The 12,732-nt window shown below is 34.4% G+C and overlaps 2 protein-coding genes across 2 annotated transcripts; one reads left to right on the top strand and one right to left on the bottom strand.

The window, feature by feature from the left end:
- Positions 1-1,077: 1,077 nt before the first annotated feature.
- Positions 1,078-2,406, top strand: LOC121730251 (putative SERF-like protein). The gene is made up of 3 exons (XM_042119220.1): positions 1,078-1,319; positions 1,607-1,721; positions 2,003-2,406. The coding sequence occupies exons 1-3, from the start codon at positions 1,313-1,315 to the stop codon at positions 2,079-2,081; spliced, it is 201 nt and encodes a 66-aa protein (XP_041975154.1). The 5' UTR covers positions 1,078-1,312; the 3' UTR covers positions 2,082-2,406.
- Positions 2,407-3,366: 960 nt separating this feature from the next.
- On the bottom strand, positions 3,367-5,065 carry LOC121730250 (5'-deoxynucleotidase HDDC2). The gene is made up of 4 exons (XM_042119219.1): positions 4,863-5,065; positions 4,641-4,788; positions 4,267-4,421; positions 3,367-3,972 (listed from the first exon to the last, which is right to left on the bottom strand). Exons 1-4 carry the CDS (start codon positions 4,923-4,925, stop codon positions 3,742-3,744), a joined length of 597 nt encoding a protein of 198 aa, XP_041975153.1. The 5' UTR covers positions 4,926-5,065; the 3' UTR covers positions 3,367-3,741.
- Between the last annotated feature and the right edge of the window lie 7,667 nt (positions 5,066-12,732).

The following is a 12,732-nucleotide window of genomic DNA, read 5'->3' as shown; positions in this document are numbered from 1 at the left end:
TTTTCTATTGGTTCATCACAGATATGAAATTATCTGCAGGTTGGCATCACTGACTACATATGGGTTGTGTTTCCAAAAAATATTAGTGTGACATAAATCAAAATATCTTAAACCTAAGCGATCATTGGCCTAAGCGATTAGGCCAGTACACTGGTAATAGTTTAGGAACACGCTGACATAATAAAAACTTGTCAAACTGAAACTTGACAACTGAAAGAGTTTTGGCGGGCATGTCACTTTCAAACTTCTACTTTTTATTGTTGGTATGGTTTTTATTATTTTTTCCCAAATTGTGGTTTTCGGGTTTTTGATATTCATTATTGGTAAAATATTAGCCATTAAATATCCGTTATCTTGCACAAGTGCAGGTAAGATGTTGTCAAAACCAAAATATATAATTCCTGTGACATTGAGTGTGAATATCGGTAAATAGGGCTATTTCTTCCGTGAATTTTAGCTAAAACATCGTTATAATAACTTTATTATCCTATTCATTGGAATATTATTGCGTCTTTTTCAAGTTGAAATGTATCAAGTTTTACATTCTTTTGCCCAGTTTTGTAGCAATTATTGATGGTATTCCCTGGTATTAAAGATAGTTGTCTACCCATATGCCATCTAGTTACTAAACTGGAAACTGTTTGACAATCAAATTAAAAAAATAGGAAAATCCCTCATTCAATTACCTACACCAGTGCGGGAAGGGGTGGAATGACCTGTGATCTCTGAAGGGGCTTTCGGCCCGTTACCTGCAAAGAATGGAAAAAAATATCAATCAGTGCGTTATCAGGTCGAAAGACCTTAGCACGATTTTAATGCTTTATTGAGTAGCCCTTAAAGTCCTAAACTCAACCCTATACTTGTCTCCTTTTAACATACAAAAATACTTATTATACAGCCCCCGCACCAGGGGACGTTCGCCGTTTCTCGCCTCCGCACAGAGCGTGAGTACATGCATCGGGCGTTTAAGCCTTATAAGTTATAACGCAGCGTACGTGTTAAGTTGTCTATGGTTGCTCATTAATCTATTGTTTATAGTCTATTGTTGATCGTTGTTGTCACTTGTCCATGGTAATTAAAAAAAATGTCTATGGTAATATGGCCAACAAGAACAAGAATACAAAAGCGAAATTTTAAAAGCAAAACTTTTCTTTAGTTGCTTTAAATTTCTTTTCATATTGGCAAAAAGGTGGGCGGTGCGTTGTCCTAGGTTTCGGCCGGACTAGCGTATCGTCCGGACTTTTAAAATTTAGATTCTGCAGCGTACCTACACACTTGCAACATCTCATTGTCCAGATATAAAATTTACAGGATGACCCGTAAGTATTATATAGTTTCATACTAATGATACCAAACTCTACACTAATGAACATACTGCTTGTAACTTCACTCCAGGTTTCCCTTCCAATTCGTGTTTATGTATTCTCGTAGAATGTTCTGGACTCGTGTAGGTGTATGACAACATCTATAATGACGCCTCAACCCAATTATTATGTAAATAGGGGCTTCTGTTATGTTTACAACTTGGTCAATAACAAATGTCCCCTAAAAGTATAAATAAACAGGTAAACAGAGTTCAAAGTTTGATAAGTCATATTATTTTTAGGTGGAAACCAGAGAGACTTAGCTCGTGCAAAAAACCAGAAGAAACAACAGGAAATGCAAAAAAAGAAGAACGCCAGTGAAAAAACTGGTCTTTCACTGCAAGAGAGGAAACACAGGTGAGTTTTACCTGTCTTGAGGCACACCTCATATTTTGTATGCCTCAATCTTCACAGGAACATAATTTGGATTATAGATTTGCACTAAGTTTACAACTCACTAGGTGACCAAGTGAACAACATCACATCCCTCCTAAATCTGAATATAAACCTTTCCTGCACTTATGTTTACTGTATGTTTCAAGAATAAATCAGCCAAATCAGCTCAGCTGCTTTTTGAGCGAGACTAACATATTATTTTTATTGCATTTGTTTTTTTTAATGTAAGCATTCTTTTACAGGGATGCCGAGTTAATGAGAGAAAAACAGAAGAAAAAAGAAGAGCAGCAAGCGTTACAACCTCAGAAACAACGAGCATAACTTTCTAATTTTTAGTTGGTTGTTATAAAAACTGATACTGCAGTATTCCAGCTTTGGTGCTGAATAATTTATTGGACAAGTGATATGAATGCAAAGTTTTGCTATTTCCATAGTATAATTAGTTAAAACGTCAAATAAACCTCCCATAACATTGATGTGTTTTCATTGTTGTTATGTGTAAGCAATAAAGTATGATCTGAGATGTTAATAGTATGAATGGTTCTATAATTAATTCTTAGCATTTATGAAGTCATAATTGACTGAATAGATTGTATGTATAACTCAAATACCCATTTTTTGTACAATAAAGTATAAAATAATTGAAGGCTGTGTTTATTTTGGCTTTTTTTTCTCAAATCACAATTTTAAGTAACATTATATCCATAATAACGCTGGCAAGTCTACATCAATGCATTTAAAGCTGAAGTTCTGATCATGTAAATATTATGTTCCCTACTGGATGTTTCTTTGCTTTCGATATTTTAAATGCGAAAGTGTGTCCGTCTGTCACTTCTTCACAGTAACTGCTGAACCAATTTCGATTAAATTTAGTAAGGAGATACTTTGAGTCTCAGGAAAGGACATAATAAGTACCTAATTTTTATTGCGGAAAAATGTACGCGCGATAATCGAATTTTCTGCGAATCTAGTAATTACTTAATAAAAAAATATTATGTTGTTTCAAATATTTATTAATTGTTTTTACAACTTACAGTGTATTGTTTTCGTAATGTAATTGGAAGAAAAAATACTGACTTATTAGGCATGTGGTCAAGTACAGTACATAATGTATTATTGTAAACTCCACAAACTCATTGGAAGCATCATTGAATGGTAAATTAATGCATATTAATATGTACAGTAGGAACTCTATTAACATAATAATAAGTGTTTGTTTAAAACAACAGAAAATAAATGTTTATTAAGAGATGCTGATGATGATGCCGATGCCAGTGTAACTCATAGGGCCCGATAATAGAGTTTCTACTGTACAATGAAAATAATCATAAACTACATAATATGTAGTACTTTTGGAATCACAAAAACTATTGCTACGAAAATATTTGGTAAATAAAATCACATTGCCATTTTGTTCAATTTTTGAACAATATTATAACTATGCCTCATAGACGAAAGGTATATTATAATTTCATTATATAATTATGCAAAAAGTAAGAAAAAACACATTAAAATAAAAAAAAAACAGGCAAACATAACATTAAAATTAAAAAGTAAAAATAAAAGTTGGTACATACTACTTTTCAATTAAGTATGAAATTATTATTATGTTTTAAGGTTTTACAACATTGTGTAAGCATGAAAATAATTGAATCCAGAAAAATACTGTTATAGTTGACCATACAAAAAATAGCAATTATTATGGAATACTTCAAGTTTAAAAACACTACTCCATCGCAACTTCTCAATTAGAATGTTTGAAACAAATCCTAAGAGTTGTACAAATGAAGAAATTTATTCATAGGCCTACATCATTTGTTTGAATTATGTCAATACAATGTTATGTAATCTGTTAGCTGGGTGTGAAACAACGAGGCCAAATTGGGTAGGTCATAATATCTGCTTATGAATTAATTTCTTTGATAGTACATGTTCATATTGTGCTTGTAAAACAATTTGTCTAATATCTTAACTGTTACAGTTAATCACCGTTTACGGCAGAGTTTATATGCTCCTTTCTCTGCCTGTACAGCTCCTCGGCTAACCCTTGAATAAATGGGTGTTTGAATTTACCATATGTCGCTGTAAAGAACTCCTCCAACTTCTTAGGTGCGTTCTCGCGCTTCTCATACTCAAAAGCTTGGAGAATCATATCGTAACGATCCAAGTCCTTGGCAAAATTAGCCTCTGGTGAGCTTTGATTTTCATATTCCTGTGGAATCAAATCCATACTTTAATATTGTAAATGCAAAAGTTTGTTGCCTCTTTTCATTTAAACTAATTAACTGACTTGAACGTAACTTGGTATGACAGATCTAAATCTTGGGAAGAGAAAAGTAAATTTTCATCAAGGAAAAATAAATACAACACAATAAACGAATTTTTATAAATCAAAGTGGTAAGCATTGTCTAGTTTCTTTATAATTAAAGTTATATTAACCCGTCGATCTATTGTGTCTCGGTCACCGGTGACCGTATGGGGCTTGATGAATTAAATAAAAAATACCTTATATAACTCATACATCCTATCTCCAGCTATACCAGTGAGTTCTGCAATAGTTTTCATGGCTTCATCTTCTCGCCTGTGTTTCTCCTCAGGTGAAACTCCACAGTGAGGAGTTATGTCTCCAACAATACATTCTGCTAGGTCATGGACTAAGGCTGAAAATTAATAAAAACAATTTCAATTGCAACATGGATCTGTAAAGCAACAAAACCTTGAGCTTGACAAATGTTACTCAATCTAAATTTTGTGCAAGAGTAAGATAATGTAATAGATAATAAATAATCTGTTGCAAGTTGCAATTGATAATAAGTGGAAACTAATTAAGTATAGAAACAATAAATATATTTTGTAGCTATGATGTGTGATTTATTTACCTATTTGTAAGCATTTGAATCTATCTAGCTTAGTAGGGTTGTTCTCTTCCGTTAATAAGAAGGTCATCATTCCCATACGGTACATATGACCAGCGATAGACTCACAGTCATCAATGTCGCATTTGATCCAACCTGTTCTTTTGACGTGCTAAAAAAATGAATCGTGCTATAAGTTGTATATCATTCAATTAGTTGTATAGTCAGATTTTTACAAATACATACTTTCAAACGACCAACAAGTTCTAAAAATTCAAGGATTTTTTGGTTCTGTACTGGTAAAACCATTGTTCTGAATGAGAGTAAAGATGAAAGCTTGGAAATGAATATAACTCTTTTACAGTAAATTATTTAATAAATGCAAATATCTAAGTTGTATCGCTAAATATTAAGAAAAACAGAATTTTTGTAAACTTGGAAAGAATCAATGGAAGAAGAACAAATTACAATTCTATAAAATTTGTCAGCTGTCATTTCAAAAATTCAAATGTGGCATTGACATTGACAATACAATTTGAAAGTTTTTTCAGAAAGCATATTTTGGCAAAAACCGGATCCACACTCACGTTTCGCGGAAATTCCGCGGCGTCACGCGCGGTTCGCGCGCGAGTGGAGTGTGGATTCGGTTCGCATATTTTTCGCACTTCGCGGCTGGTTCCCCGACCGCATCCTCACTCGCGCGCGAACCGTGCGCGACGCCGCGGCGCCGCGAAATTCCTGCGAAGCATGAGTGAGAGATCCGTTTCGCATATGTTTCGCACTTCGCGGCCCGTTCCCCGATTGTTGTTGGTTTTCTGTCCCGACTCCCGCGACAAAGATTTTTTTTTATCTTTATTTTAATAAGGGGTTTTGCCATACAAGACATGCCAGCATTGTTTAGTGAACAGAATATAATTAATCCTACTTTATACTTTATTACTTTATACTGTATATACTTTACTAGCGGCCCGCCCCGGCTTCGCACGGGTGGACATTGATAATTATTGTTACACTTGATTAAAATATAATTCAATTATTATTATTAAATCTGGTAAATACTAAGCTATAGCTGATAAGTAATTTGGCCTGGTTTGTACCGGCGCAACGTTACTATTGCATATTTTTAACCGACTTCGGAAAAAGGAGGAGGTTATATGTTCAGGTGATATTTTTTCAGATTCAAAAGTAGGATAATAATTGTAATAGTTAGACATACGATATCGCGGACTTTTACGTTGATATTAATGTCCTCTATAACTTATAAGACTCTAGTACATCACTTTGAGTCTATAATAATTTATAAAGCTTACAATATATGGAATATTTTGGTAGTTTTTTTTTACACAATTAACATTAATGTTAATACGGTTCCCTTTTTTCTCTCATTAAATAATTATAGGCTGTAGCCTATGTTCAGCAGAAATAGTGTAAATTTAAAAATATGCATTAATTAAACTTCCATCGGCATCGTGGGTATCGCAGACACAATAGATCTTCAATAATTGTTATGCTGGCAGCCGGCTGCCGCTATTGGAGATTTATAGTTATAGAAATTAATTATAATAGCAATCAAAAATAATAGTCATTCAAAACGTAATGAATTAATGATTAATGAAGCACTATAATATTATCCCATCAATGAAGCGGCACCCGGCTGTCGCATAACTATTATATTATAAATCTATTGTGTCTGCGATCGAGGTAATAATAATTAATATTTACGTGGACTCTCCGGGCGAGCACACCCGCGCGGCGCGCCTTGACGACGCCCAATTCGCAACGTGCAGCAGAAATCGTAATATTTTAATTTCGCCATAACATTAAAACCAAACGTCCAATTGTAATCATTCAAAGATCAAATATTATCTACATTAACTGTACTTAGTAATGAAATAATTTATTTTGATAAGAATTAATGCCATGAGTAAAATAAAGGCATTTAAATGTAGTCCAAAAACATTTCAAAAATTTAAAAAAAAAAATGGTTATTGTGCCTTACTCAACATAGATAGGTATAGTGTGTCGCGGACTTTTTTGTAGATATTTAAAAGATCTACAATTACTTAGAACATTTTATGGTTCTATCTTTTATAGTTTAGGCAGCGTACGCGAAAAAAGTAACATTTCTGGTTGATTTTTTACACCCTGCGTCCGAAAATCCCAAATATCTTACGGAACCTTATTTTTTTCCTAAATAAAATTTAGCCTATGTTCAGCAGAATTAATGTAGGATTCCAATGGTAAAAGAATCTTTCAAATCGGTCCAGTAGTTTCGGAGCCTATTCAAGACAAACAAACAATCAAATCTTTCCTCTTTATAATAGTAGTGTAGATTACTTTATACTTTATATACTTTACTACTTTATTACTTTATCCTACTAATATTATAAAGGCGAATGTTTGTTTGGATGTATGGATGTTTGTTACTCTTTCACGCAAAAACTACTGAATGTATCTTAATGAAACTTTACAATAATATAGCTTATACATCAGAATAACACATAGGCTACAATTTTAACTGACTTTCAAAATGGGGGAGGTGTTATGTTTGTTTTTTTATATTCAGCGATTACTCCGCCATTTGTGAACCGATTTTCAAAATTTTTCTTTTGGCGTACAGAGTGTCATCCCAATTCGGTACTATACTCACAAACGTGGTGATCTGATGATTTTGCACCAAGGTATACCATGATTAGATTGGGAAGGTGCTGAGAGAACTCCTTTGCATTACTTTAAGAATGGAAAGCCGATGCTACTATGCAAATTACATTCATCATCACTACCATATTATACCTTATAAAGTTATATGCATCCCATGATTATGAGCCTATTATGACCCATTGGTACTTTTCATAGTCATTTAGATCAAGATTTGATTTTGTCAAGCGATTTAAAAAATATTTATTTGTTTGATTGAACACGTTAATCACAGGAACTATCGGTCCGATAAAAAAATATTTTAGTGTTAGATAGCTCATTTATTAAAGAAGGCTATAGGCTATTTTATCACGCAAACTAATAGGACCGAAGAAACAGAGGAAATGTGGTTAAAACGGAAAATTATTAGCAAGGGTTTATCTCACGAACTACTAAAGCAATTTTGTATGTTATTTGGCACAGATATAGAGTAGACTACGTAAAGAGAGATAAGCTATTTTGTTGCGAAAAAATATACGATTTCCGTAAATTCCTAATAATTTACGCGAGCGAAGCCGCGCGGGACATCTAGTTATAATATAAAGTAAGATAAATACGGCTCAAGAGCGCAAACTATAGTGCGTCAAGAAAGTGAAGAAATTAAAAAGTGACAACATTGCGAACATGTCGCGAACTTTGCGAGTGTGGATCAGTAAATTTGGCAGAATGCGCGATCCGCGGCGCGCTGTCGCGCGCGAGTGTGGATCGGCAGTAAAGAAGATAATATTTTAAGCCTCCCTCAGACAGGCGCGAATCTCTATAATATTATCAGTCGACAATAACGCAAGCGATATTGTGGTAATTGCGTCCCGATTCCTAGCACACAACTGCGATTTTATCATCCGATATTTCTTACGAGAGAGCGCCGCGTCGCGACCAGTGTTGCCAATTCTTCAAAAAATTTCCTCCTAAAGCAACTTTTAAGCCCTACAAAATTTAAAAGAAAACTCCCCAAAAATATAAATATAAAATATTTATCATTTGGGGTACGTTCCACAAAATTATCAGTGACGTCATTATTTTTGCTTAAGCAACTCTCAAAATGACCCATCTTAAAAGGTGGGTCGAAGTAGACTTTTATATATATTGTGCAAAATAATTAATTCATTTGAATTTGAACGATAATAATAACTTTATTTTCTCTAATGATTATAATAAAATATGATTATACATATTTAAACAATAAATAATAATAATAATAATAATAGTACTAAAACCAAATAAATATACAGGCTGTAACAAAAATAAGTGATAATACTTTAGGATGTGTACGTGTTCCTTGGATAGAGTTCACTGTGAAAGTAGCAGCTCTGAAAGACGAAAAAATTTTTTCACTTTTGGTCTTTCAGCGCTGCTACTTTCACAGTGAACTATCTACAAGGAACACGTACACACCCTAAAGTATTATCACTAATTTTTGATACACTCTGTATATGGGTTCAAAGAGCGAATTTAGAAGATGAAGTGGATATTAGTTTTCTGCTTTTTCAAAAAAACCGTTTCAGTTATGGCTTCGCTTAGTTTTCACTCGGTACTCAACTACTCATAAATGCAGTAAAAGTGTTTCTTACTGCATTTATGTGTAGTTTCCTGTACTTACGGCATATATATGAGATGGTTCAATGTAAGGAAAAGTCCTACACCATAATATATACGCCGTATTTTAACAGGTTACTGCATTTATGAGTAGGAACATGAACTGAAATAACTCATCAATACTACTTACTGCACAGTAGTATTACAATTATACTGCGTTTATCTTATGTCAATGCCGCTTTCACGTTGAACTTTAGCAATGAGTGCAAGTAATTTAAAGGACACAAGGAAAACAAATAATTACTGGAATTTCTTAATTTAAGAAATCACAAACTCAACAGTTTTTCTGAAATAACACACAGCTTTAGAGCTACTACAACTATTTAAAAAAATAACGGACTTACTATCTTAAATCTAATTTAATTAAGTCTTACTATTTTTAACAGGTCTTTGCACTCTAGTGGCTGTAAAAATATAATAAAAACTAAAAAGCATTTATAGGTCTACCAGGATCTGATGGCAAAAAGTGAGAAAAGAAAATATTGTCTCTAGCAATACAGAGGTAATTGTAATAAAAGATTTTTATCAATTTTTTCCTTATAACAGCTGATTATGTGTGTTTTCACACACAGAATCATCATGCAAATATGAAAAAAAATCGGCCAAGTGCAAGCCGGACTCGCGCAAGAATACGATACAGAGCAAAAATAGGCTAAAAATTGTGATTTTTGTATGGGAGCCCTCTTGAATTTTTATTTTATTTTAATATTATTATTAAATATTAAAGTACACATATAACAAAAGAATGTATAAAAAATTCAAGTCCCGACCTTTTGCCACTTTTGATATACTAATTAGAGCGAAGGAGCCCCCATTAGACATTAATATTATTTTGTTTTCATTATATTTAGTTGTTATAGTGGCAACAGATATACACAATCTGCGAAAATTTCAGAAGCCTAGCTATAGCGGTTCTTGAGATACAGCCTGGAGACAGACAGACGGCCAGCCGACGAAGTCTTAGTACTAGGGTCCCGTTTTTACCCTTTGGGTACGAAACCATTAAAATTTATCCAATGATCAAGGATATTTCTTTTAAATTCTGCCATCAAAATTTGCCATCAGATTCTGGATAGGTCCAATAAACAAAAGTAACTTATCAATGTGACATAAATAAATCAATTAATACACCTAGATAAATACATTACTTAGTTAAAAAATTAAAATAAAAAAAAAAAACAATTTTTTAAACATTGAAAATAAACATGTGGAATTGTCATTGCTACGCATGAAGAAAGTCTACGATTTTAATTATTTTTAATTGAGTTTGATCAACAACATGTAGATTTTTTGAAGGTTAAAAATATATCTAAAGGATATATTCCAGAGCCCACTCCAAAATTACAAATGAAAGGAATACCAGAAGCCATAAAGAATGCAATTACTTATCTAAAAGATAGTTCCTCTAATGCCCGAAAATAGAAGACGGTTTTGGTATAATTTGCCGGTTACAGGTTCTGCTTTAGAATTCTAAAACGACGCAACACCATTTTGCTTAGCAACATTACCAAGAGGGGGGGGGGGTTTGGGGGGTCCCAAGTACCGGCCGGGGGCAAAGCCCGCATGTTAATCAAACGACACGCAAAATCTGCATGTTTAGTTTTGGTTACATTAATTTCACTTTTAATAAATAACTTACTTTGATTCTAAAGAAGGAGAAGTAAAACTCAACACTAACGACGAAACACGTTTTTTCTTGTCAACATTACCAGGTAGTAGGGGCAGGGGCAAAGCCTCCCACATATTAATCAAACGACACGCAAAATCTGCATGTTTAGTTTTAGTTGGATTAATTTCACTTTTAATAAATAACTTACTTTGATTCTAAAGAAGGAGAAGTAAAACTCAACACTAACGACGCAACACCATTTTGCTTAGCAACATTACCAGGAGCGGGGGGGTATGGGGGGGCGCAGCCCCCCCCAAGTACCGGCCGGGGGCAAAGCCTCCCGCATGTTAATCAAACGACACGCAAAATCTGCATGTTTAGTTTTAGTTAGATTAATTTCACTTTTAATAAATAACTTACTTTGATTTTAAAGAAGGAGAAGTAAAACTCAACACTAACGACGCAACACCATTTTGCTTAGCAACATTACCAGGAGCGGGGGGGTATGGGGGGGTGCAGCCCCCCCTAAAGTACCGGCCGGGGGCAAAGCCTCCCGCATGTTAATCAAACGTCACGCAAAATGTGCATGTTTAGTTTTGGTTAGATTAATTTCACTTTTAATAAATAACTTACTTTGATTCTAAAGAAGGAGAAGTAAAACTCAACACTAACGACGGAACACGTTTTTTCTTGTCAACATTACCAGGTTGTAGGGGCAGGGGCAAAGCCTCCCACATATTAATGAAACGACACGCAAAATCTGCATGTTTAGTTTTGGTTAGATTAATTTCACTTTTAATAAATAACTTACTTTGATTCTAAGGAAGGGGAAGTAAAACTCAACACTAACGACGCAACACCATTTTGCTTAGCAACATTACCAGGAGCGGGGGGTTTGGGGGGGTGCAGCCCCCCCAAGTACTGGCCGGGGCGAAAGCCTCTCGCATGCTAATCAAACGACACGCAAAATCTGCATGTTTAGTTTTGGTTATATTAATTTCACTTTTAATAAATAACTTTGTTTGATCCTAAAGGAGAATTAAAACTCAACACTAACGACGCAATATGTTTTTGCTTGGCAACATTACCAGGTGGTGGGGGGGATTGGGGCGGCGCAGATGCTAAGTTTGAATAAGGCATATATATCTGCAAAAACCGTATACAAATCGGATCAGTAGTTTTCGTGTTAAAGAAAAAAGTTTTATACAAAATCTTGCTCCCTCTTTTGTCCCCTTAGAGGGGTGAGGGGAAAAATTTTATACACCAGATATTAAATTGGAAAATACAGTTTATAATATGATGTAAGTTTATTCAAGAAAAAAGTTTGATACAAAATCTGCCCCCTCTTTGGTCCGTTTGAGGGGTGAGGGGGAAAAATTTTATACACCAGATATGAAGTTGGAAGAAGACAAATATATCTGCGAAAACCATATTCAAATCGGATCAGTAGTTTTCATGTTAAAAAAAAGTTTGATACAATATCTGATCCCCTCTTCGGCCCCCTTAAAGGGGTGGGGGAAAAAATTTATACACCAGATGTTAAATTGGAAAATACAGTTAATAATATGAAGTTACTCCATTGAAGAAAAAAATTTGATACAAAATTTGACCCCCTCTTTTGACCTCTTGGAGAGGTGGGGGGAAAAATTTTTGTACACCAGATGTTAAGTTGGGAGAAGACAAATATATCTGCGAAAACCGCATTCAAATCGGATCAGTAGTTTTCGTGTGATGCTGGAACAAACATACAGACAGACAGACAGACAGACAGACAAAAAACTAACCACAGTTTTGGCTTCTATAGCGATGTAGTAACAGCCCCCGCTTATTATTTTTTGGATATCTTTAATGTACAGAATTGTCATTTCTACAGTTTTATTATATGTATAGATATAAAACTCAAAGATGACTGACTGATTGACATAGCGATCTATCAACGCACAGCCCAAACCACTGGACGGATCGGGCTGAAATTTGGCATGCGGGTAGATGTTATGACGTAGGGATCCGCTAAGAAGGGATTTTGATAAATTCCAACCTCAAGGGGTTCAAATAGGGGATGAAAGTTTGTATATAATAATACTTCTTAACACGAGCGAAGCCGCGGGCAAAAGCTCGTATAATTATAATTATACTAGCAGTTGCCCGCGACTTCGTCCACGTGGACTTCAGTTTATAGCGCGCGGTGTCAACAAAATTAGTGTCTTTAAAAGC

This window comes from Aricia agestis, chromosome 9 (genome assembly GCF_905147365.1).
Source record: "Aricia agestis chromosome 9, ilAriAges1.1, whole genome shotgun sequence".
NCBI classification, from domain to species: Eukaryota; Metazoa; Arthropoda; class Insecta; order Lepidoptera; family Lycaenidae; genus Aricia; species Aricia agestis.
Note: the sequence above shows the minus strand (reverse complement) of the source record. Positions and strands in the feature narration are given on the sequence as shown.

Bases quoted from the DNA above. Each gene is read 5' to 3' on its own strand.
- LOC121730251 (XM_042119220.1), top strand. The intron at 1,722-2,002 runs GTGAGTTTTACC...ATTCTTTTACAG, and splicing joins CTGCAAGAGAGGAAACACAG to GGATGCCGAGTTAATGAGAG.
- LOC121730250 (XM_042119219.1), bottom strand. From the start codon at position 4,925: ATGGTTTTACCAGTACAGAACCAAAAAATCCTTGAATTTTTAGAACTT. The intron at 4,789-4,862 runs GTATGTATTTGT...TCATTTTTTTAG, and splicing joins AACTTGTTGGTCGTTTGAAA to CACGTCAAAAGAACAGGTTG. The intron at 3,973-4,266 runs GTATTTTTTATT...TTGATTCCACAG, and splicing joins GGATGTATGAGTTATATAAG to GAATATGAAAATCAAAGCTC.